The sequence below is a fragment of the Rhinolophus sinicus genome, linkage group LG16, assembly GCF_036562045.2.
Source record: "Rhinolophus sinicus isolate RSC01 linkage group LG16, ASM3656204v1, whole genome shotgun sequence".
Classification (NCBI taxonomy): Eukaryota; Metazoa; Chordata; class Mammalia; order Chiroptera; family Rhinolophidae; genus Rhinolophus; species Rhinolophus sinicus.
Window position 1 is genome coordinate 38,732,979 of NC_133765.1, and position 25,540 is coordinate 38,758,518.

General features: G+C 52.6%; 1 protein-coding gene across 9 annotated transcripts in view; it reads left to right on the top strand.

Annotated features, from left to right (window-relative positions):
- Positions 1-25,540, top strand: part of EP400 (E1A binding protein p400) — an 87,053-nt gene that overhangs the window by 7,795 nt on the left and 53,718 nt on the right. For 4 of the 9 annotated variants that reach the window (XM_074321448.1, XM_074321451.1, XM_074321450.1 and 1 more), the window contains exons 2-12: positions 4,509-5,850; positions 7,302-7,412; positions 17,345-17,435; positions 18,813-18,920; positions 19,376-19,740; positions 21,502-21,795; positions 22,558-22,743; positions 22,929-23,069; positions 23,559-23,637; positions 24,624-24,673; positions 25,033-25,090. In XM_074321448.1, the coding sequence (XP_074177549.1) occupies positions 4,543-5,850; positions 7,302-7,412; positions 17,345-17,435; positions 18,813-18,920; positions 19,376-19,740; positions 21,502-21,795; positions 22,558-22,743; positions 22,929-23,069; positions 23,559-23,637; positions 24,624-24,673; positions 25,033-25,090 (2,791 nt within the window). In that variant the 5' untranslated portion in view covers positions 4,509-4,542. The remainder of the gene's footprint in view (positions 1-4,508; positions 5,851-7,301; positions 7,413-17,344; positions 17,436-18,812; positions 18,921-19,375; positions 19,741-21,501; positions 21,796-22,557; positions 22,744-22,928; positions 23,070-23,558; positions 23,638-24,623; positions 24,674-25,032; positions 25,091-25,540) is intronic. The other 5 variants (XM_074321452.1, XM_074321456.1, XM_074321453.1 and 2 more) reach the window with 3 other exon arrangements.

The following is a 25,540-nucleotide window of genomic DNA, read 5'->3' on the forward strand; positions in this document are numbered from 1 at the left end:
GCAGAGACCCGGAGGGCTTGGCCCTGCTTCTCACCAGGCTGCATCATTGCTCTCACCCCACACCTCCGACCTCTGCCTCGTCCTGGGCGGTACCTTCCTCGAAATCATGAGCTTCACAGAGCTGCTCTGGCTTCCTCTGATGGGCCTCAACGTTAGAAACATAGCCATGAAGAATAAAAAGTGTGTTGTCGTTGGTGGTAGTTTTGCTCTCCACGGGTACTGTACCATGTTTTGGGGAAACATTTGAGATAAGCAGTGGTTGGTTTCTCTAACGACTATAAACTCACTGAAACCAGGAACCACTTTTGAGAAAGTCGAGGTCACACGTAGTGTATGGGTTTGCGAATTTGGACAGACACATTCAGTGTTGTAACGTCGTCACAAATCAGATACACAAAGGGCTCCACACCCCCAGCCTCCCTCCTCCCTCTCGGGTCAGCGACTCCCCACTGGCAGCCTGGCAGGAGGGGTGTGTCTAATCTGTGTCCCTGTGGTTCTGCCTGTTCCAGAATGTCATGTCATATCTGACCCGCCACGCGCCGTCCTGGGGTCTCGCGCTGCTCCGTGGCGGCTGCGCCTTGTGGCGGTGTGCACGTGTCAGTGGCGTGGTCCCCGTTTAGCTGCGGCGTGCTCGCTAGGGTGGCTGTGTCAGTGGTTTGCCCCGCACGAGGTGAAGGTCACTGTTCACATCGCACTGTTTCTGCGGATGATTATTTAATTTCCATCTTTAACAGTAGTGGCTGGATTGGTAATTGGTGTCCTGCTTTTTTCACTTGATACTGTATCTGAAACTTTCCTGTTTCATTACCTAGTTTCCAGGTAGGCCGTGAACACTGGATGTTTCTGGTTACATTTATTTCTGCTTTATTGGTCTGCAGTGAATGTTTTTTATTCTGCAGTGAATTTAGACTTTATTGGTCTGCAGTGAATTAAAAAAAATCGGTAGGTGAATTTCCTTAGGAGAGACTTCCAGAGGAAGAATTCCTAGGTCACAGGTGATGTGATGGGTTCACGTGCATCCCTCCTTCTTTCCCACCTCTGTCCTCCCCACCCCCCGTGGGCAGGCATGTTACGGGTCTGCGCCCTTGCGATCCCCGCTTTTCTCCCCTGTAGCCTGCCACACCCCGGGAGTGGGGCAGGAGCAGTGTGGGCGGGGCGCCAGTTGTGCGATGGCACGTCTTGGCTGCGTGGGTCTGAGACGTAGTGACTTCCAGCTGCATGGCTTTTCTGAGTGAGGGTGGACCGTTCTCCCCTGAGCTGGTAGGTGGTTTTCATCCTTTGTGAACTGTCTCCTTGTCCTGAGATTGTGTTTTGTCAACTTGTAGGATGCTTTCTAGTGTCCTAGCCATAGCTCTTTGTTGCAGTCACTTCAGATTTCTTCCCAAGATACTCGGTTTTGATTTTGATGACTGACTTTTGAGCTTTAAGCATTTTAAAACTGTGTGTCTTCAAATCTCATCTTTTCAGATACAAGTTTACTGTTTTAAGTTTAGGAAATGGAGTTCCCTTCAAAACTTTCGTAAATATTTATTTTTGTATTCTTTAAGTTTTTCTGTTTTTATTTCTTCCCACTTAGTATACAACTTGAAATGTTAGTTCTTTTGGCTCTCTGAGCGGCAAGCACCAAGGCAGTGGGCAAGAATAAGCGCCTTACGAAAGGCGGCAAGAAGGGAGCCAAGAAGAAAGTGGCTGCCCCGTTTTCTAAGAAAGATGGGTATGATGTGAAAGCACCAGCTGTGTTCAATGTCAGAAATGTTGGGAAAACACTCGTCACGAGAACTCAACCAAAATCGCATCTGATGGTCTCAAGGGTCATGTTTTTGAAGCGAGCCCAGCTGATCTGCAGAAAGGTGATGCTGCGCTTAGAAGAGTCGTGCTCATTGTGGAGGGCGTTCAGGGCACAGACTGGCTGGCTGGTTTCCACAGCCTGGGTCTGACCTGTGACAAACGTGCTCCACGGTCAAAAAATGGCCGGCCATGACTGAAGCTCATGCTGACGTCAGGACCACCGGTGGTTATTTGCTTCGTCTGTTCTGTGTTGGTTTTACTAAAAAGCGCAACAGTCAGATCCGAAAGACCTCCTGCTCAGCATCGGCAGGTCCGCCACATCCGGAGGGAGATGGCAGAGCCCTTGACCCGAGAGGTGTGGAGAAATGACTTGAAAGGAATGGTCAGTACATTGGTTCCAGAGCGAGCCTGGCACAGACGCAGAGCAGCCGTGCCAGGCTGTCGAGCTGCTCCGTGATGTCTTTGTTAGAAAAGTCAAAATGCTGAAGAAGCCCAAGTTTGAAGTGGGAAAGCTCCTGGAGCCTCACGCTGAGGGTCGCAGTTCTGGATAAGCTCCTGGGGGTGAGACGGGGGCTCAGGTCGAACGAGCTGTGGGTATGAGCCCAGGTCCAAGAATCTGTGTAAAATGGACTTTTCACAATGACAAAACCCATTGGTGATTGTTAAAACAAAACAAAACAAAAAACTTGAAATGTTAGCTTATAAAAATACATTTGTTTTGGTGAATGATTTGTGATGAGAATTTAGATAGAATTTTTTTAATGTGTCAGTTGTCGTAATATTTTCCTCCTAATTCTCCCCCTTTCCCCCTGGGTTTGTGAATTACTATATGTGATTTGGTTGCCTTTGATATTCTGGGACTGTATTCTAAGGAAGTGATCCTAAATATACCTGATGGGTTTGTTTATTCTGTTTATTTTGGTTTTGTTCCAGGCCCACACTAATCTCTCTCATAATGCTTGTTTAAAGAGATGGGGGGGGAGGGGGCAGATGGCTCAGTTGGTTAGAGCGCAAGCTCTGAACAACAGGGTTGCCGGTTCGATTCCCACATGGGCCAGTGAGCTGCACCCTCCACAACTAGACTGAAGGACAACAACTTGGAGCTGATGGGCCCTGGAGAAACAGTTTCCCAATATTCCCCAATAAAAATTAAAAACAAAAAAGAGAGATCGGGATCAAAACCTTGTTTTGAAAGCAGTAGCGTCCGAAGCGTTCCCCTTCCACGCCCCCACCACCTGCGGAGCCCACCCACTGGTTGGGGGCTCTGCTTGGAGGCAGTCAGCACGGTTCCTCCCTGTGCTCTGAGTCCCCATTGGGATCTGTTTTCTGCAGCTGGCCCATGATTTGGTAACTCTGTCCTCAGAGCTAGCCGTCAGAACAGAAAGCACCGAGACGCAGGATACGCTGACTTGTGTTTCCTCAGCCTTTGCTCAGCAACCATCCGTCCAGAGCTTTGAGTTCATACAGATGTGTGTCCCCAGGGGCGCGCACTGGGCGAGCGTTGACATACGCATGTGTATTTCCCCTTTGTAAGTTTCGTAACTTCTAGTGTGTGATGTGTTCCTTTCCCTTGTGCGTTTTCCCTGCTAAGCAGCGGCCCCCAGAGCATGAAATGGCTTTCCTGCTTGTCTGTGGCTGGGGAGGAAGGAACTCCAAGAGCTGAGTGGGAGGACATTTCTGAGCCGTGACCCCGCACAGGGGTGAGCACGGGGGCCCAAGGGGCTGTGCCCCACACGGAGGGAGGCCGTAGCCGCATCTGCCTTGCCAGTCTTCTCCTGTCCCTCCTCAGCCGATCTCTTCCCGCTCTGTCCTCTGATGTCTCCTGTCTGAAGCCTGACTCCTTCAGCGGTTCCTCCTGCTCTCACCCCTTTCTCTAGTTGAGGGTGGTTTGGGGGCTGTGAGCCCCTTCAGAGCTGTGGCATCAGCTCCCGGAGAGTTCACGGAGCCCTGACGGGGCCTCTCCATGCCATCCTGTCTTTCCCTCTGAGGTGTTTTGTGGTTTTACTTTCCCCTCCCCGTTCCCTCCTGGAGAATGCTGCCATGTGAGGCTCCTTCAGGTTTTGTCCTGGTTCCATGACAGGCCGTGTGCCTCCCCAGGGCCGACATCATGCTCAGGCCTGCCCCCTGCCCCCCGCGGGAGCGTGGGGTCTGCGGCCTCATGGGGTCTCCTTGCGTTTGCACGCCATTCACGGGGTGTTCTGGGGAGGTAGCCCAGGCATTCGTGGGAACTGCTGGCTGTCGGGGATCTAGCTGCACTTCTGGAGACGGAGGGGGTGTGAGCAGCCTGTGCTGTGTGCCTGTGTCAGCAGTCACCACTGCCTCCTGGGCCCGGTGGCAGCGAGCAGGTCAGCATCCCTGCTGCGTGTGGGAACACAGAAAGGCCTGTGCCAAGGAGAAGGCGTTCAGGAAGCAACGCTGGTCCCGAGGGCCTTGGTCTTGAGCAGGTGATGCTCGTCACCTTCCCAGGCAGCTGGTGGCACTACTTACCTGCTCCTGCCAGGCTGAGCCCTGGCTCAGGCACAGTGGTGACCCAGAAGCACCTGTCCCTGGTCCGTGCTGAGGGACACTGTGTGCAATGCCTCCATACACAGCTGCATGTGAGTTCATAGGACGCGTCGCGAGGGACAGACCTTCACATGTCGCCAGCAGGTCTCATGATAAACCGTGACCAAGGGTTGTGTTTCCCTCTAAGTAACATGATTTTAACTTTGGTTTTTCAGGAGAATATTGATTGGATAAGAAAGGGGGGCAACAATGCACCACGGCAGCGGCCCCCAGAACGCCCCACACCAGCTGCAGAGGTCCCGCGCCTTCGCCGGCAGCGAAGAAGAGCCACAGGCCCCCCCAAACCCACCCCCATCCCCCGCCACGCCCTTCGCGCCCTCGGCTAGCCCGTCCGCACCCCAGTCGCCCGGCTACCAAGTCCAGCAGCTGATGAACAGGAGCCCTGTGGCTGGGCCCAACGTGAACCTCGCCCTCCAGAATGTGGGGCCGGTGGTGGGAGGAAACCCAGCACTCACGCTCGCCCCCCTGCCGCTCCCCAGCCCCACGTCTCCGGGCTTTCAGTTCAGTGCGCAGCCGAGGCGGTTTGAGCACGGATCCCCATCGTACATCCAGGTCACGTCGCCGCTGTCCCAGCAGGTGCAGACACAGAGCCCCACGCAGCCCAGCCCCGGGCCGGGGCCGAGCCTGCAGAGCGTGCGGGCAGGTGCCCCGGGCCCCGGCCTGGGGCTGTGCAGCAGCCCAACTGGGGGCTTCGTGGACGCCAGCGTGCTGGTGAGGCAGATCAGCCTGAGCCCGTCTGCGGGCGGGCACTTTGTGTTTCAGGACGGCTCGGGCCTCGGCCAGATGGCCCCAGGGGCCCAGGTTCCGCTGCAGCACGCAGGGCCTCCCCTGGCGGTCCGGGAGCGGAGACTGTCTCAGCCCCACACGCAGTCTGGGGGGACCGTCCACCACCTGGGGCCCCAGAGCCCTGCGGCTTCGGGCGGGGCTGGCCTGCCACCCCTGGCCAGCCCCGGCCACATGGCCACTGCGAGCTTGCCGCCCCAAATCAGCAGCATCATCCAGGGCCAGCTGATCCAGCAGCAGCAGCAACAGCTGCAGGGGCCGCCGCTGCCCAGACCCCTGCTGCCCGGGGTCGCGGTTGGGGGGGTCCCGGCGTTTGGGATGACGTCCCCGCCGCCCCCCAGCAGCCCTTCCAGGACTGCCGTGCCTCCGGGCCTCTCCAGCCTTCCCCTGTCGTCCGCGGGGAATGCGGGGGGCAGAAAGGCCCCCAAGAAGCTGGAGGAAATCCCCCCGCCCTCTCAGGAGCTGGCCCAGATGCGGAAGCAGTGCCTGGACCACCACCACCGGGAGATGGAGGCGCTGAGGGAGGCCTTCAGGGAGTACCTCATCGAGCTGTTCTTCCTGCAACACCTGCAAGGGAACATGATGGACTTTCTGGCCTTTAAGAAGAAACACTACGCCCCGTTGCAGGCGTACCTGCGGCAGAACGACCTGGACCTGGAGGAGGAGGACGACGAGGACGAGGACGAGGAGAAGTCTGAGGTCATCAATGACGAGGTGAGACACGGCCCTGCCCGCGAGAGCGTTGTCTGCTCAGACGTGCGCCTGGGCCGCTGAGTACGGCAGCCCTGGGGCTGCCCAGATGGGGTTCCGTGAGAATTTGGCCCAGGGCACACACAAATGGAAGGTGGATTTTGGTTTTCTTGGTGGGAGGGAATGGCTGCTCTAGTTGTTGGGGGCGGGCGCTGTGTGTCAGGCGGGTGCAGAGCCCCGAGCCTTCATTTAGAGCAAGGGCTCCTCCTGGTGGGACAGCTGACCTGGCGAGACCCCGCCTGCCCCTGGGGTCCTGGGTGTGTGGCCGGGCCAGGGCCACAGCTTCCAGCTTCCAGCTGGTTTCCCAGCTTTCACGGCTCACTTACATAGGCCCACCCGTTCAAGCACCATCAGCGTGTTTTAAACAAGGGCTGTAAATATAAGTAATATAAACATTTTTATGGTGTCTTCAGATAGTGCAGTTATTATGGCAAAAAGCTGTGTTTGAGAGCTTCTAGCTGTAGTGTTAGATTGGACATTTTAACCTCACACTTTTGCTAATGCCTGTTGGGTGATGTTTAAGATAGTGAAATTTTGGGGTGCCTGGAATTGATGCTTAATAAACTCCCCAGTTGAGATTTCTTAATACTACTGTGACTCCTAATCCTTTTATTTGCCTTTCTGAAAACGAAACACAGCACAGCAGGGCGACAGTGAGGTGGCTTCATGCACTGTCCGTGTGCCTTTGTGTCGTGTGGTGTACAGTGTCGCTGGAGCAGATTTTGTTTTACGATAACAGCTAAAAGAATTCAAATCTTTGTCACGCTTCTCCTGCAAAGAAATCAGCCTTTGGTGAACAAAAACTGGTCTCTTTGCTCAGCCGTCCTCATTGATACTTATGGACGTATCTGTGTGGCTTTGCCATTTTGTGTTTTCTTTAACACCCTTTCCAGATGGACCATTTTTATTTTCCAAAAGGTTTATATGATTATTTTGAGGATTTCATCCCTGTGAAGTAGTGGAAGTCACTTCTCTTTATGTCTGTATGCCAATGTTGTCTGTAGGCGCAGTGCCCCATCTGTGCTGATGGCGAGAAACAAGTCCCTTTTACAATTTCCTGTTGGACCTGCACGTAGTGCGTGACGGAGTGGTGCTGTGCACACTGCCCGGGAGGCTGTGAGCTGCTGCTCCCGAGGACTGTCTGCCATCCCCATTCCTAGGATCGAACTTGCAGGATCTAAGGGTGTTGCACGTGTGACTTAAGTTGGAGTTCCTCCAAGATGTGCAGTTGAGTTAGGTGGTTATGTTACAAATCTATCACAAAGCAGTTCATGGTCCTTTTATAGGATTTGATGCAAAAACGTTCCATTTTTAAACACCAAACATCAGTGAGCTATCAGCAGTAAAATTCTAACGAAATTTTGAGCAGTCTTAAAAATTATGTTGCCTTTTTTTCTCAAAATATTTCCTCTCAGGTAAAGGTTGTGACAGGAAAGGATGGGCAGACTGGTACTCCCGTTGCTATAGCAACCCAGCTTCCTCCAAATGTTTCTGCTGCTTTTTCATCCCAGCAGCAACCATTTCAGGTACTTTTCGACGGTTCTCAAATGTAGTCTCATCCCAAACCTTTCCTTCATCACGTATTTAACCTTCGATTACTATTTGCTCTTCAGCGTTTTTTTCCCAGAGCCCATTCCTTATTTAAAAAGATACGTCTCCCTGCACATAGAATTATAAAGTTAAATTGCATGAGTAAATGAACCCCAGCCCTTACTGCAGTATTTTTGCGTGTTGGCCTGTAATGCAGTGTGGTGTCAGCGTGCATGTCACCTAACCCTCACAGTCCTGTCCAGTGTGTGCCCAGGCTTCCTGTGTGCTGTGTACATGTGGGTGCTTTCCTGTGTCTTCTCTCTGTAGTTTTGAGAACAGTGCAAAATAGAAAAATAAAGACGTGAGCAGATGACAACTTGACCCTTTCTGTAGCTAGAAGAAACGCTGATGTGAAACACGTGAAGTCATCGAGGTCTTAGGCTGCTAAGTGGGTGTTAGCTCAATGCAAACTGGTTATTTTTAATGTTTTGAAATGGAATCATTCTGTGTTCCATGAATAATGCCAGGGACCTAAAAGTGTGGGTCAGATCCTAGCAGTTTTGGAATAGGTTATGTTGGGTTCTGAAAGCAGTTTCATCTTGGTGGTGACTTTTTTTTTTAATTTTTTAATTTCGACACAATTTTAAATGCATATAAAAGTTGCAATAATAGTACAAAGAACTCCCCTTAAAGCCTTTACCCAAATCCACCAGTTGTTGGCATTTTGCCCCATTTGCATTCCTCTCATTCTCTCATTTCTGCGCGCACACTTTTCCCCCTGAGCCACTTGAGAGTAAGTTGCAGACGTGCTGTCATGCAGCCTGCCCCTAAGCACGCCAGCGCGTCCCAGGTGACAGTGCTTGTGGCTTGAGCACAGCTCAGCGGTGAAGTCAGGAAACTGCCGTGACGCAGCCCTGGGACTGAGTGCGCTCACAGGCGCTGTGCCCTGTCTGGACGATGTCCGATCTCCTCACGCGCAGCCTTCCCCCGGGACCGCCCACCACGCGTGCTCACCAGGCCTCGGGTGGGCTTTAATCTGGGCCGGCCCCTCGGTCTCAGGACCGTCACAGCTTTGAGGCCTTCAGGCCAGTGACTTTGTAGAGTGTGCTTTGGTGTAGGATTGTCTGGTTTTCACTTGTGTCTGCTGCCGGAAGTGCATTTTGAGAGGCATACCACAGAAATGACGCTGTGTCCCGCGCAGGGAGTGTGTCAGGAGGCCACGGGGTCAGCTCGTCCTGTGACTGGTCCGCTCGGCTTTTTCAATGGAAGGTTGTTATTTTTCCTTGGGTCAGTGAGACGTAACTTGGGAAAGGTACTTCGAGACCACATAAATATCCAGTGTCTCATTAAACTGTTTGCCCACTAATTCCAGCATCTGCTGATGTGTCTTGCCAAAGTCACTTGTCACCTTAAAGTTTGCAAAACGGATTTTCTAACTCCATTACTACTTCTGCATTTATTAGTTGGCATTCTGCTATAATTAGCTTTCTTTTCTCTTCCCTTTATGTATTTATATATGGGTTCTTATTGTAATCGGTAGGTTATAATATGTCACTAACTGTTTACGTGCTCATTAAAACTTACTTAAGTCAGCAGCATTTACTCTTTTTGATCTGTATTTCCTTGAGTGTTGACTGGCACGTGGGGTCGTGTAGCCACCGCCCGTCAGGACACACGAGTTCTGTGTTACCCCACACCCCCCTCCAGCCTGTTCCCTCCGTAACACTTTGTGGTCGAATCTCACCCTCTCTGACCCTGTCTCCATCTCTGTGATTCCACCGCTTCAAGGATGAGATGTCAGTGAGTGGACTCAGGCAGTGTGTGGCCTGTCACCCTGGCTGCCCGCGGTGGACACAGGGTCGTGGTGGCTGGCGCATGGTCGCATGGGCGGCAGTGTTCTGCTGAGTGCTGCTCCGTTGTGTGGATGGGCCCGGTTTGCCCACTGCCCCCTTCGAAGGACACTTGTGTTGTTTCCAGTTTGGGGCGCGTGGGAATAAAGTGGCTGTGATGCTCGCATGCAGGATTTTGTGTGAACAGGGGCCTTCGTGCCCTTTGGGTGAGCGCCTGGGAGACAGATTGCTGGGTTGGTGACTAAGTGGACAGCTCTGTACGAAACCCCACACTTTGCACAGCGGCCACCCCAGTCCTGCGCCCTCGCCGGGACGCGCTGTTAGAATCGTTCTGAGACCCGTCGGGGTGTTAGCTGGTGTAGCTCTGAAGACGCGTGTGGTGAGCGTGCTCTCGTGTGTTCCCTCGCCATTTGTGTGGCTTCTTGGGGGGCACCTGTTCCCTTCCTTCTCCCTTCTTTTTCATTGAGTCGGTTGTTTCGTTATGCTTATATTTGATGGTTCTTTGCATGATCTGCTTTGTTGGTTGTTTTTTTTTAAGGAGGGCGCAGCTCACAGTGGCCCATGTGGGGATCAAACCGGCAACCTTGGTGTTACCAGCACTGCGCTCTAAACGATTGAGCCACCCGGCTGCCCCTGCGTAATCTGGATATAAGTTTTCTGTCAGACATAAGTTTGCAAAGTTTTCCCCATTCTGTGGCTTTTCCTTCTTTTATACTATTTTTTTCACAGAGCAGAACTTTTAAGTTTTGATGCAGTCTCTTTCAACAATTTCTTTTCTTTTATGGGTTGTGCTTTTGCCATCATATCTGAGAACTCTTTGCTCAACCCAAGGTCATAAGAATTTCTCCTATGTTTTCTTCTGTAAGTTGTACGGTTTTATGTTTATATTTCGGCCTGCGATCCGTTCTGAGTGAAGTTTATTTAACATGACAAGCATAGGCTCATTTCTTTGCATATCAACATCCAGTGGTCCCAGCACCATTTCTTAAAAAGACTGCCCTGTATGTGCTGAGTTGACCGCGTGTCTGCCAGAAGCCAGGCGGTCCTGTCTGTGTAGGTCTGTGTCTAGACTCTTCCTTCACCTGTGTGTCTTTTTGCTAGGGCCTCTCTGTCTTGACTGCTGCAGTTTTTTGTTTTGTTTTTTAATGTAGTATTTGGAAAGGGGAATTTTTTTTTATAAGCCTTTTTTATTTTTTTAAATTGGGGAACAGTGTGGTTTCTCCAGGGCCCATCAGCTCCAAGTTGTTGTCCTTCAATCTGGTTGTGGAGGGCCAGCTCAGCTCCAGTTCCAATCGCTGTTTTTCAGTCTTTAGTTGCAGCGGGCACAGCCTACCATCCCATGCAGGGATCGAACCAGCAACCTTGTGGTTGAGAGCTCGCGCTCTAACCAACTGAGCCATCCGGCCGCCCCTTGACTGCTGCAGTTTTGTAGTAAGTCTGGAAGCTTGATAGTATGGGTTCTTCAACTTTGTTCTTCTTCAGAATTATTTTGGGCATTCCAGTTCCTTTCCCGTGTCGATGCCTGCAGAATATCCTGCCAGGATCTTGACTGGGGTTGCGCTGACTCTGCTGACCAGCTGGGAAGAAGCAATGTCCCGACAACACTGCACCTTCCAGCCCAGGACTAGGGCCTATCTCTCCGCCTGTTTTGGTTTCCTCTCATTTCTTTCTTCAATGTTCCGTAGTTTTCAGCATCCCAATTCTGTATGTATTTTTAAAAAATTTATACCCAAATATTCCAATTTTCTGTGGTATTGTAAATGGTACTTACATTTAAAAAATTTTGTAGTTCATTGAAAGTATGTAGGAATACTGTGTTTCCCCCAAAATAAGACCAGGTCTTATATTAATTTTTGCTCCATTAGGGCATATTTTCAGGGGATGTCTTATTTTTTCATGTATAACAATCTACATTTTATTCAAGTACAGTCATGTCATCTTCTGGAACATTGTCATGATGTACTAAATGTGTTGGTCTGGCTGAGATCTTAACTGGGGCTGATTTTCAGGGTAGGTCTTATTTTTGGGGAAACACGGTACAGTTGATTATTTGAACCTGTATTCTGCAATCTTGCTAAATGCATTAGTTTCAGCTTTTTTGTAAATTCCATGGGATTTTCTTCAGAGAGAATCATGTCTGCAAAGAAAGCAAGATTTATTTTTTCTTTTCCTATCTGTATGATTTTTATTTCTTTTTCTTGCCTGACTGTATTGGCCAAGACCAGAACAGGAGTCCTGAGAACAGACATTCTTCCCTTCTTCCCAGTCTTAGCGGGAAAACATTACTCTTTCACCATTAGGGATGCTGTCAGCTATAGATTCTGTAGACATCCTTTATCCAAAGGTTAAGGGAATTCCTTTAGTCCTAGGATTTATCATGATGGATGTTGGGTTTTGTCAGATACTATTTCTGCATCTGTTCGCGTGCTCGTGTGATGGTTTCCTTTGGTCTGTACACGTAGTGGATTTCATGTGCCGAGGTGTAGTCTGTAAGCAGGGAGTACACACGTCTTGTGACGGTTTGATGGTTTGTTGTTTGACAAGGGCCCGTGTAACCCATGCGCTTCCGTCACGTCTCCTTGTGCCCCCGCTAGTCACCTGCTGCCCAGCCCCCCCCCACACGGTTTTGATGCTCAGTTATCTGTGATTTGGCCGGTTGGAGCCCCTCCAGGCTGGCTGCGGCGTGTTCCTGACACCCCTTCCCGAGACGCCCCGCGAGTACCGCCCTCCATGGCACAAGGCTGAGGCCCATTGTGCTCGCGCCGTACCCAGCCCAGGACGCGGGCACTGCTCCGGGCCTGCTTCTCTCTTCCTTCCGTGGGACACTAACAAACCCGACACAGGTGCCTCTTGTCATGAGTTTGATACAGTCATTACGTTGGAGATTGTCAGGAAATTGATGAGTGGGCACCTTGCCTGGTGATGCGTGGAGGAACGCGGTGCATCAGGTCACGTGTAGGCCACCCTGGGGCAGAGGGCAGTGCAAGCTTGGAGTCCCAGGAGCCTTGTGGAGATGGGCGGCCTCCACAGCGATGGCCCAGCCCACTCTCCAGACTGCTGGGCCAAGCCGGATGTGGCTCAGTGGAATTGTCACCCACTTCTGATGGCAGTGTCGCGTGGAGGCGTCTGGAAACACTGGCATGACCTGGAGAAGGTGAGACACGCAGACGTGCTCTCAGGGCACTCCCGTGTGTGTGCGCCAGAAAGCACATATGCTGGTGTCTTAGCGGCGTTGTTTCTTAGAGGCCCAACCCGGAAAGACCCGGAATGGCCACCAGCAGCAGAGCAGAGCAGCCGATAGTGCATGCCTGCGAGAGTGCAGTGAAATGAGCGACCATGGCCCCGCACATGTGGCCGTGGGCCGGTCTCAGCACACGTGTGCCGCAGAAGGGCTGACAGGAGAGCACAGATGCGGGGATCCTTCAGTGACAGCGTGCTAGGAGCACAGCCCCACAAGAAGTGTGGGTGAGGGCCCTGTGGGAAAGGGCAGGGGCCGTGGAGTCAGGCCGCCGGTGCCCTGGGCAGGGGCGTCTTCCCAGTGTGCGGGGCCTCAGGCACACGGAGCCCTTTCTGGCCTCAGCCCTGTGACGATCCCGGGTGATCCCTGTGTTATTGCTCTTTTAAACTACACGTAGCTTTTCCCACTTTCCCCCTCAGCTATGAAAAGTTTCAATCATAGAGGAAAGTTGAATAGTGTTCACTGAACACCCACATCCCAGCATTGAAATTCTGATGAACTTGACTATGCTTTAAAATCCTGCATGTTAATAGTTTGTCTGTGTGATGTATTTCATAATAATAATGTTTAGGAGACTAAAAGAGGAAAACCAAGGAATCTCCCTTCTGAATTAACAGGTTTTTGAGGCAAGTATTAGTGGATGTCAAAGGAAATAGAGAACTGGAGGATCTGTCAGAAAAGAGTTCAAATGTAAAACATACCCTTTGTTTTCTTTGGAAAAAAATCTCAGTATGACTTTTAGTATTTACAACTAATTGTAAATTTTTATATTGACTAATGAAACTCTAGAAGTAAATTCAGAGTTCTCAGTAGGACATATGTATGAATCTCTGTTTCCAAGACACGGAGGTAGTATCACCGAGCGCCAAGGTGTTGTGTGAAAAGTAATACGCATACACGTTTACTTATGAAAAGAACCATTCCAATTAGTATCTCAGTGATTTTTCTGTTGGAAAAAATGAATAATTATTTATGGTTCCATCATCCAAAAATTTTTTTCACATTACATATATACCAGTGTACAGTATGTGTACACTTTTTAAAATTTCACGTAACAAATAACTCTTTATGGTGTTTTCTTTCTTCCTCCCCCCCCACCCCCACCCCCACTTTCAAGCCGTTGTTTCTCAGTCTAGTTGTGTAGGACACAGCTCCCTGGCCCATGCTGGTGTGATGAGCCTTGTGTGCCCCTTGGCTGAGGCAGTCGGTCACTGGTCATCGGTCGGCTGTTCACAGCAGCTCATGGCAGCTCTCACCGGCTGCCACAGCAGCACACGGTAGCCCACGGCAGCTCACGCCGACCTCCGGCTGCTCACAGCAGCCCAGCTCCAGGGAGAGCCGTTGTTCACAATCTTAGCTGTAGAGGGCGCAGCTCACTCACCGGCCCATGTGGGAATCGAACCGGCGACCGTGGCGTTAGGAGCCCGACGCTCCAACCACCTGAGCCACTGGGCGGCCCCCCTTTATGTTTTATACTTTTAATAATTCTCATTTTAACAGCTCCTCATTCACCCATCACTTTGAGGAACTGCAATTCATTTAAAATATTTTAATTTTAGGTTATTGTCTTTAGAAAAATATTTTATGAGTGGCATTAGTGAATGAAGAAAGTCTGAGTCTGTTCCGAGTCTTCACCATATATTGTCACTTTGTTCTTAGCTAAAAGTTGCGCTGGAAACCCATAAGTGGTCCCAGTTTGATGACAGCCTTGCCAGCCCTGTGAAGCCTTCTAAAGGAGTTTAAGACATATTCTCAGGGTGAATTTTATGATTTGCAACCAATTACAGGATTTTTATGATAAGCTGTACTGTTGCTGGTTAAGCTCTCGAAAGAAACTCAGCGTTCTCTGTCTTACATACTATTAATTTCTGTCAGCTTCCAGCTTTAGAGGTAGAATTAAAGAGTGAAGTTATTATATGAAAACACTATTTTATTATAGTTATTCAGATCTTAACCATCCTAGTAGGAGGTTATTTTCCAATGATTATGTTAGAGAAAATAATTATAGTTCTGTACCCTACCACCCCCGCCCAGCTATTGTTTCTTTCCCTCTTACACATGTTCATATTTTTAGGTGGTAGTTGAACTTGTTTTAATAGACACACTCTAAGAAGAACGCAGATGTGCCGTGTGCGCGTCCCTCCAGCCCCTGGCCCGTCTCAGCCGGGGAGACCCCTTGTAGAGTCCTCACTTGAGAGACCTGAGGTCGTCCAGCTGCAGTCCTGTTGCCTTGCAGTGCTCAGGAAGGTCCCCCTCACTCCCTGCGCCCGCCCGTCCTTTCCATGACTGTGCCCAGCCTCAGAACGCCGCATGCCCGGTGAGTTTACAGTGCATGTGGGCACAGTAGACGTGGGCAGAAGCTTGCCCCTGGTAACTGCCAACCACAACCACCGGTCTTCATTCTGTCTCCAGGACGACGCAAGCCCGTGCCTCTTTCAGGCGGCAGCCATTCCACGTGTCTGTTTTGGGCACGACACCTCAGTTCCTTCAGGGGTTCTGTTCCTGAGGCACTTGCTCGACTCCTGAACGTTTCATTGTCTTCAGTGGATACAGTTGGTTAGACGTTGTCTCTCTCAGACCGGGCAATCGGAGTTCAGTTCCCGTCACTCTGAGAACCAGGAGGTGGGCAGTGAGGCTGTTAGAGTGGAGACGTGGCCCTTCCTGGCAGTGTCTTTGATGAGAAGCTTTTATCTTAATGAAGTCCAGTTTATCACGTTTTTCATGTCGATTGCTTCTAGCACCGTTGTGTTGAAAAGGCTTCCCCTTCCCTTTGTTTGCTCCCAAGTTAGGAGATGACGTGATGGTGGCAGTCAGTCCCGGGGCGGCGCGTTCCCCCGTGCTGTCCGTCCTTCAGTGGCCTGTGCCAGCCCGGCAACCGCAGCCCCCGGCGAGCCTCGAGCTTCTTCTCCGGAGCCTGTTTCCAGTTCGCCGACCTCTGCAGCCCTTTGTCTAATGATCGTCCTGTCGCCGATACCTGGTTTTTCAGTCCCAGAGTCTCCCCTTGGTTTTCTCTATGAATAGTTTCTTCCTGTCCTCTGTTAAGCATTCTCTGTTTATGTTCCGGGCGAACGTACTATAGCCACTGCCAACTCCTCACTGCCGTTTCCAGGATGTGGGTCGACGGGGTTGGTGTCCCTGGGTGGCTTTCTGAGGATGGCTCGTGTTCCCTGTGTTGTGCTCCGAGGTGATCTTGGACTAGATTTCGAATGTTGTGAATGATCGGGTGTAGCGAGTCTGGGTTCTGTTATGTTCTTCTGAGGAGCACTGATGGCTTTGCTGTCACAGCTAGTTAGTGGGATTGAGTTGGAGCCATACACTTAGCCTCCCGAGTGTTGAGCGTGGGCACCTGATGTCTCAGTGCTGGCACGTGGTCGTACTCAGGGTCTCTGTGTCTGGCTCAGGAGGCAGTCAGAGCTGACGGACAGAGCGTGGGCCTCCCCGTCTGCAGCTGCCTCCTGTGGCGACTCCCCTGCCTCACTCCTGCTGTGGCCCCTGCTCCTGTCCCAGGGCTGTGCGTGGGCCTGAGCTGGGCTCCTGCCAGAGCCATAAAGCCGGAGACCGCCTGGCTCCACTCTGTTCCTGAAGTCCCGGCCCCATCCTGTGTCTGCCTACTGTGTCTCGTGCTTATCTGGAGTGCATTTGGTCCAGTAGGAAGGCTTGGCCATTACTGGACGCAGAGCCCTTTCTTATCAGCTTGTTTTACTTTAAAAACAAAACAAATCAAAACCAAATACCGTTCTTTTGGTTATATAAGTAAGGCATGTTCATTGTGAAACATTCGGAAAATTTTAAAAAGTGCACACACACACACACAAATTATAAACTCCCTGTAATTCTGTCCCTAGAGATAACCGCCATCCACATGTCTATCAAATCATTCTTCCTTTCCGCCCGCCCCCCTTCCCTCTCCTTGTCCATCCCCCCCCCCATCTTCATTAAATGGAAACGGGTGCTCCTTTCCCCTTTTCATTCCTCTGACGCCTCCGGGGGAGGCAGTTGTGCCTGCAGCCCCACTGCTGCTGCTGCACTAGCGGTGTGGTGTCATCTGTCCCCAGGACCGCAGGGGTCAGCAGCCCCCAGGGAACAATGACTTTGCTTTGCATCTGTAACTTGTGCATTTAAAATGTCTTGCTAAGTAGAGTGGACATAATTGAATCATGAAAAATTAGCAACCAGTGGGTGTTAACCTGCAAGGATGGTGCAGGCATAGGAAAGGTGCAGGACACCCACACGGCCCCTTTCTGTCCTGGCCAGTAGCTTTTTTCACTCAGACATTTCAGACGACCTCTGTCTGTTTCACGCACTGCATATGTCAAGTGGGTGGGCTGCTAGCTGTCCAAATACCATTTTGAAGATCCAAGTTAATTAGACTTATTAATTGGGGTTTTTGTGTCATTTTCCAGTAGGGAAACAATTGCAGCCTTTTTTTTTCATTATTCAGCTTTTGTTTTTGGGGGAGATGAGTGATGACAGGCAGTGTGCTTGACCAGGGAGGCGAAGCTGTAGTCTCACATCTGAGATGTCTCGTGGCCAGTCCCCTCTGGCCGCTGTTCTGTGGGCAAAAGCCAGTGTGTTTCACAAGGGCTGTAGGTTTGCATTGGTCTCAAATTCCATTTCAAACCAGAATAAAACATCTCTTACAGGTCCTTTCTTTCTTCCAGAGGTAAGTTAGAACTTCAAATTATTGTACGTAAACACACATTGCATACGTATAATGAAATACAATGGGCAGATAACGTTTCTGTTATGAAAAAAGAGTGAGGCTAATGTTTGGGGTGATTATGATGGTTTTTGTTTTATTCATTCTTGGAATGCACTTAAATCATTGTTTTTTTTCCAGCAGCAAGCCCTTGCAGGGACCCTGGTGACAGGGGCTGGAAGTGCGATAGAAACGGACCCCTTTAGGAGACAGCAGACGGGACCTCCGGCAGGTATGTCGGGGTGACCAGGCCCAGGCGGCCTTGGGACCAGCAAGCTTCTAAGTGTGGGGGTTACAGCGTAGTGGCATGTGTTTCTAAAGTGTGAATGCTCAAGAACTTAGGTTTGCTTAGTTTCTACTTCGGAAGTTAATTTTTCTTACTGTGAATATTAGCTAAACAAGTATTTCTGTGATTGTTCGTTCATGTGTGCTGAAGGTAGGCGTTCGTCAGTCAAGTAGGAGTATTTCGTTTGGATTTTCTAAGTGCATTTCTAGGCTCTTCAGTCTTCAGGATACGATTACGTGTAAAACCATCTGCTTTTTCAAGTTGTCACTTTTTTTTTGAAACAATGTTTTTCTTCAAATTACAAATTTAATATACTTTCTGTAAAATTTTAAACAGTTCACAGGGTGCAACTTAAGTCTGCCTCTGGTTTGGTGTTTCCTGCCCACTCCTTAGCCACAGAGGCAGCTGCTATTAATGTTTGTGCAACTTCGCAGACTTCCTTCTGTCCACCCACAGGCATTGTTACCTGTGTGTCATTCCGGAGAAGCTCAAATGTGATCACAGGTGCACTGTTCTGGCTTCATGTTAACTCCCTGGGCCAGCCTGCCCAGTCGTGGCCCTCATTCTTTTTGATGACTGTGTGGTATTCCACTGCACGGGCGGTTCCTTAATTCATCATGCCCTCGTTAGCACCACCTTTTTTCTGTTCTAATCAACAGGGTTGAACATCTGTCTTACATTTTTTCCCCACATATTTGTCAAATTATCTAAAGGAACAAGTCCTAGAAATGAAATTGCTAGCTCAGGGTGTATGTGCAGTTAGTCTGGGTGATGCCCACCGCCCTCCAGAAGGGTAGGGCCAGTTCTGACTCCCGTCAGCAGTTCCTGGCTCTCGGACAACTGGGCCGTTGTATTAAGTACGATCAGCCTCAATCCTGTGATTCTGAGGGCTGAGCACGTAAATCTTTTGTTTTGATGTGGATTTCTTTAATCTCGATAAGGGTGCACAGTATCTTCGTGTTCACTGGCCGTTGGGAGCCTGTCCCTCTCCTGCCGTCCATTCTTCGACCGTTTCATCTGGTTGTCAGGGCCTCCATGTTAGTCTGTAAGAGCTTTCTGATCGTTGGCCGGTCCAGCCTTTTGCCCACCGTGCGTTACACATACTGTCTCTTAGGTGGTTGCTTGCCCTTTGCCTTTTTTTGACACTTTTTCTTATATTTGCAAAGTTTTAATGAAAAATTACGTTTCTGGCTTCAGATTTTGGTTCATGCATAGGAAGGTCTCCCTGTTCAAATATTATGAAAGCACTTGCACATGCTTTTTCTACTCCTCGCGTGGTTTTATTTTTACATCAAACTGCACCTTTTCTGAAAATTATTCTAGAGCAGTCTAAGCGACCTCGCCTTGAAGTGGGTCACCAAGGGGTAGTTTTCCAGCACCCAGGGGTGAATACGGGAGTTCCTCTGCAGCAGTTAATGCCGACAGTTCAAGGTAAGCCCCAGCCCCAGCGCTCGCCCTGTAGCTCAGAGGGAGTGCAGGCAGGGCCGAGGCAGCGCAGGCCGGAGCGCGCATGGGCGGGCTGGCAGGCGGGCTGGCGGGCGGGCGTGGTGCCCCTGGGCCGCAGCCAGTCGTGGGACGTGCCCAGAGACCAGGCCAGGCCCTTGTGTGGAGCTGCAGGTGCTCTGTCCCTGAGCAGCCCCAGTTGCATTCGTGTGTCTGAGGACACCTTACTTGTCCTCGACACTGCTCTGCTTGACGCTAAGTTCAGAGGTCAGATGCCTTCATCCTTTTCTGTGTGCTCGCATGTCAGTTAGACCTGTTGTGGCTGGGCGTTCGCCAGTTACACTTCAGTCTGGGGGTGTGCTGGGTGTGACAACATGCGGGTCTGACGCGCTGCGTGCTCCTGAGCTGAGGGTCAGTGCTGCGGGGCCTCCCCTGTTTTCCAGGAGGGATGCCTCCCGCCCCTCAGGCCGCTCAGCTCGCGGGACAGAAGCCGAGCCAGCAGCAGTACGACCCGTCCACGGGGCCCCCGGTGCAGAACGCCGCCAGCCTGCACACGCCACCCCCGCAGCTCCCGGGCAGGCTGGCCCCCGCTGGCCTCCCCGCCACGGCCCTGCCGCCGGCACTGCAGTTCCCACAGCCGCCACAGACCGCAGAGCCACAGGCAAAGGCGCCACCGCCCAACGCTCCGGTCCCCGCGCCCCCCGCTGGCCAGCATCCTGCACCCACGCAGCCCACACCGCCCCCTCTGCACATGCCCGTGCCTGGGAAGGCGCAGATGCAGGCCCCGCCACTGCCATGCCAGCCACAGGTACTCTGCGCCCTCGTGCTCTGTCCCCTCGGCGTGGGGGGAGGTGAGCCACCTGTGTGAGCTGGTGGCACGCGCGCTGCTCTCAGCTGCCCGCTCTCCCACCTCAGCAGTCGTGGCTTCATCGGCTTCTGTGACCTTAGTTGTCATTCAGTTACCAGGAAACAGCGCGGTTCTTGCTGCTGCTGTCAGGATGGAATCGGGCAGACAGCCTGTGTCCACTGTCCCACCTGCTGTACCCAGTAAGGTGGACGTCGGGTGCCGTGCGCAGACGCGGCTCAGGGTGGTGGGGCTGCGGCAGGCCACGTGGCTGAGATGGGCCGCCCACCAGGCTGCCACCAAGGGCACCTGCCCCCTTGGACGCTCTGAAGACACATGTTCAGGGCCCGCTTCCTCACCGACAAGGGCTTTCCTAGGTGGGCTTTGCGTCAGGTTCTTTCTGATTCCTTGAGATCCGTGGCAGTGTGACCTTCTGTAATAGTCACATACAGCCACCTTTTCCTTAATACGTGTCGAGCACGAGGTCAGAGGAGCAGTTACCGGCATTTTCTTTCTTCTGCCTCTCAGCCCCTTGAGTAGATTCTTTTTTATTCCTATTTTACCCGTGAGAAGACTGAGGCCAGGGAGACCAGGTAACTAGCCAGTGACCGAGGGCTGTGATTGCAGCCCAGGTGCAGGTGAAGCTCTGGCCACCTGCCCTGAGGGGGTGTCCACCGGGCGAGTGCTGCTGGCAGTGGGTCTTGGTGGCAGAGTCTTGTGTTGTGAACACGCGCTGACTCAAGGTGGCACCGAGGCTTCCCTCGGATCTGTGAACTGGCCTTTTGTGGAGCACCAGCTGTGGAACCTGAGTGTAAAGCAGCTTCTGCCGCGTGCACAGACACCTGTCCCTGCTCGATTGGGAGGGGCTGCAGGCTTTCTCTAACGGCCACCAAGGGGGGCATAAACGCACTTCAGGCTGTCAGGCGTGTGGTTCCCGTCGCAGTCCTTCAGCTCTGCTGCTGCGCGCGAAAGCAGCCGCTGCGGCCAGTTGGACTTGCTCTCCAGAGCGTGCGGCTGGCCGGATGCCGGCCCTGGGGGAGGAGGGAGCGCCTTAGCTGCAGAGGCAGAAGCCACATGCCGGGAAGGGCACAGCTGTGGCTTGTTCTGGGTCACGGAGGTGCTCCATGTGGCGTCTGTCCTCGGCCCTCCCGGGGGAGCAGCTGGCCTGCCCTGCCGTCTGCTCCCCACTTCTTCCTCCACAGAACTGCCGTCCGAGTTGAACTTTGTCTTTAGTCGGGGGAGGGTCCCCCTAGTTGTGCCCTGATCTCATACCACACAGCCTGCCTGCCATGGGAGGGCCGCCAGCTATGTACTCGCCCTTCAGAGGGAAGGTACAGGATGAGCGTTTGGTAGTTTTCAACTAAGAAGCAGCTTACACAATGAAAGTTTCTTTAAAAAAATAGATAAATAAATAAATAAAACAGGAGAAAGACTGAAAAAGCAAAAACAAAACAGAAAAGAGCTTATTACATGAGATAAGACCATATGTGACTGCAGTTTATAACGGAGTCTCACGGGATTTGGTGGAGTACAGGGTGTATTCTTAGTAGTGGTTTAGTTTGTGTCATTGTGGTTTGTGGACATGATCTGAGTTTGGTTGCATGGCTGTGGGTGGGGGGGCATCGGTGCTGTCACACCCGCCTGTGACGCCATCTCCGGTGTCTGGGTGTTGTGAGCACAGCTGGAGTCGTGGCTTCACCTGATCTCCTGTTTTCTGCCTGCCAGACGGTGACATCCACAAGACTCCCCACGGACCCCGTGCAGCCCTGTCAGCGACCCCCACCCGCCTCTTCAGCCTCGGCCATTGCTCCCGCCGGCGGCTCGGGCCCAGGACCCTCGCCTGCACGGGCCTCCCCAGTGAATAGACCCTCCTCCGCAGCCAGCAAGTCGCTGTCTCCGGTCACCTCCCGGTCCCCGGGGGCAGTGGTGTCAGCCCCACCAAAACCACAGAGCCCAGCTCAGAATGCCGCCCCAGCCCCAGACGGCTCTCAGGATAAGCTGGCAGGACAGACGGCACTGGTAAGGAGACCGGGTGCCTTCCGACTGTGACATGCGTCTGGCTTCCTCTCTCAGGGTGCAGCAGCTGACAGCTGCACGCCTGACAGTAAGGACGGTCCACGTGCTTTGTGATCAGTGGGAACCAAGCTTGAACCCAAGTAGCTTGACCTGTCTTGGAGGAGGGAGGCTTGTGTGGGCTCTTTTCTGTGCCAAAGCCAGCGATCTGGGCTGCTGTCACCTTGGGGCCATAGCTGAGGGGCCAGGAGCTGGGCTGTGTCATGAGGCTGGGGAGCAGCGCTCAGAGTCCCCAGGTCGATAGGGGCCCCAGCGCAGCCAATGGCTGTTTGTGGGGGACTGAGCATTTCTCTGTTCAGCTTCATTAGAGGAATGAGAAGAAACCCCAGTCAGTGGGATCTGATCAACGCAGTGCTTCCTGTCCCCGGTTCTAACCCAGTGAGCGTGTGTGGCCCAGTTGACTTGATGTGTCCCCCCTTCCCAGTGGGGTTAAAGCAGATTCTAGCCTGTCCTGTGTCCCATGCAGTCCCCCGCCTGCGCGTGGGTGTGAGCTGGGGTCTGCGGTTCTGAGAGGTTCTGAGACTGGGCAGGACCGCCGCTTGGGCTTCTCCTGCGGCTCCAGGAGGAGTCACCCACCCGCTCCTCCTGCCCCTTGTGTCCAATTCTTCCCTTTGTTACCGAGACTGTCACATGGTAGGTCACACGGGTCTGGGATCTGACTGAGTGGAACGCACTTAAAAATGACGTGTCCGCCCCATGCCCCCGCAGGAAAACCAGATCCATCAGCGAATAGCAGAGCTGCGGAAGGAAGGCCTGTGGTCCCCGAGGCGGCTGCCCAGGCTGCAGGAGGCCCCGCGCCCCCGAGCTCACTGGGACTACCTGCTGGAGGAGATGCAGTGGATGGCCACCGACTTCGCCCAGGAGAGAAGGTGGAAGGTGGCCGCGGCCAAGAAGGTGGGTTAGAAAGCGCTGGGGGGTAGGACGTCGCGGTGCTGGGAGCGCTCCGTCTCGCAGAGCTGCTCTCAAGGCCGTCCCAGCAGACGCTGCCTATCCCTGAGCAGCACGTAGCCACGTGCCAAGAAAGCTTCCGGGGTGGCCCGACACAGCGTAAAACACCCGCTTGTGAACTTGTTTGCTAGCTCGTCAGGACTGTCGCGCGGCATCATGAGGAGAAGAAGCTCCGTGAGGAAAGGGGAAGGCGAGAGGAGCAGAACCGGCTGCGACGGATCGCGGCCTCCACTGCCAGAGAAATCGAGTCTTTTTGGTCAAATATTGAACAGGTGAATGCTGCAATGCAGTGGGGTCCTGGAAACCTAGACTGTCAGGGCTGGCGAGCTGCCTTCTGACGCCGCGGTGACGTCGTGGCACCGCCGTGTCCCGTAGAAAGCCCTTGAGGTGGTGCCTTCTGGGCTGCTGGCCCCCTGGGAGGTGGGGTCTGCGTCTGTCTGTGTGCGTGCAGATGACGTCGGCTGCACCCCACGTGCTTTGGGAGCCTCCCTGAGGCCCCTCCCAACAACGTAGGTCACTAATGGCTGCTCCCATCTCTCTCCGTTTAAAAAAAAATTTTCATCTCACTACCTGACAGAATTTGGACAGGATGCAGTTAGATGCAAATTACACATGAAAAGTACCAAACGGGGAATTTCCTTTTGGAGTAACGGGAATGAGATCGGGATGGTGGTGTGTGTGAGCTGTGAGGTCCTCGTGCGGTGTCCGGGGCTGTGTCACTCACATCGTCGGTAACATGCTGTGTCTCACTCTCTGTGTAGGTCGTGGAAATAAAACTGCAAGTCGAATTAGAAGAGAAGAGGAAGAAGGCCTTACATTTACAGAAAGTGTTCAGGAAAGGTAGGAGGCGGGGGAAGCCGCACTGTTTCAGGGTTGTAATATGCCCGACTCCCTGCGCGTCTTTTTCGTTTGTTTGTTTAAGTATTTGATTGAATCCAGTATATCCAAATATTACCAGTCTATTAATATACATGATTGACATGAATTAGATATTTTATATTTCTTTTTCATGATAAGTCTTCAAATCCAGTGCATATTTCATAATGAAAGCACATCTCATTGGGGGTAGCCACATTTCAAGTGACCCACAGGGCTTTCAATCTGTGGAAACTTCTGATCTTTAGAAAGAGTTTCTTCTTCTCCGAGTCACATTTTGCCCATCCCTGCTCATCTCGTGACAAGGTGGCCGCTTGCTCCCCAGCATCTGCGAGCACGTGGTCTGCCTGATGGTCACACTCCTTTCGGTGGAGCTGCTCTCGCTGCACATTTCAGCTCTTCTCAGCTTCACCGGATGAGTCAGCACCCCTAGGTTGATCGGCTTTGGGGCGCGCTCAGAATTGAGGCAGTTCCTGGACAGGGAGGTGGGCTCCCTGAGGCGTGTCGGGAGCCCTCTATGTGGCCAGCGCTCTGCAGTAGCTGCCCTGGCACCGGTGGGGGCCAGGAACTAGTGAGGCGGCGTCACTGGGCGGAGGGCAGCGGGGGGGGCATAGTGCCTCCCATCTGATGGGCGAGGAAACTGAGATGGAGAGATGACCACCACTTAAGTCAACAGCTGTCAGACAAGTCATCAGCTGTCAGACCAGACAAACCCTAAGAAAGCTTTGCCGCCAGCCCGTCTGCTGTCCAGATGGGGCCAGCTGGGCTCTGTAGGAGGTCTCCGTGCACTTGGCAGGCGTGGAGCTGTGGCTGGCTCTGCCTTGCCACCCTGGTCACGGGCCGGGGGGTGGGGGGGGACTTGCCCTGCTGTGTCCTTGCAGAGGAGATGTCAGCAGAGACACCCCTTCACTGCTGTAGTGACCACGTCGTGTTGTTACCTGTTTCTCTAGGAAAAGAGTCGAGACCTAAGGGATTTGATGCGTCTCCAGAAAACGTTCTGGTGAGTTGAGGACTGTCCCTGCGCTGTGTAGGAGGTGGCAGCAGAGGGAGGCAAACCGTGTCTATAAAATGGACTCCTCGCTTCTGTCTGGAGAAACTGTAGGCTGAGTCACTCCCTTTCACTGAGAAATCAGTCTGCCTTGGGGACAAACTGGTTTTCAGCGTGTCAGGTGCACGAGCTGACTGGGCCCTGGGGGAAAGTGCGCTGATGGCAGCGTGGGCTTCGTCTTCCTGTTCCACTCCCCGGGCCTTCCTGTCACCACAGGCGTGATGGTGGCCGCTTGTCACAGGCTCACGTTTTTGCTCTGGTCTCCGTCCTGTGCTTTCCCACCACGTGTGTGCATTCTGGTTCTGTTTCAGGATTTGGGGGCACCTGCAAGAAAACGGAAAGCGAGTACCTCCCTCACTGATGACGAAGGTCCGTCTCCAGGGCCCTTTACCATCCCCTGTGCAGTGCTTGAACTCAGCAGCAGGGGAGGGGTCGGGCACCACTCAGGGTGGCCATGACATCGAGGACGGTCGTGAGCCGGAGCCACTGGGGCCATTGTGGAGCAGGGAGAGTGTGGGGCTGAGCGTGTGTGTTCATTCGTGGGGGAGCGAAGGCCGTGAGTACTTAGGAAGGAGCCGGCTGGGGCTGAGGCAGGTGGGAGAGAGGTGTTGCCCACATGGCCAGTCCCCAGGTGGCAAGGACTTCCGCTCAGTGGGGTGATGGCCACAGAAGTGCACGTCCTGCTGGGGCCACTTGGCTCCCGAGCGCAGTAGTGGGGGTGTCGGGTGCAGAGACCGTGGCTGCACAGCACTGTGCTGAGGGAGGTGAAATGGGCAATGGCAGATTCAGTGACCCAAGGTGGCACACTTGGGGACGGTC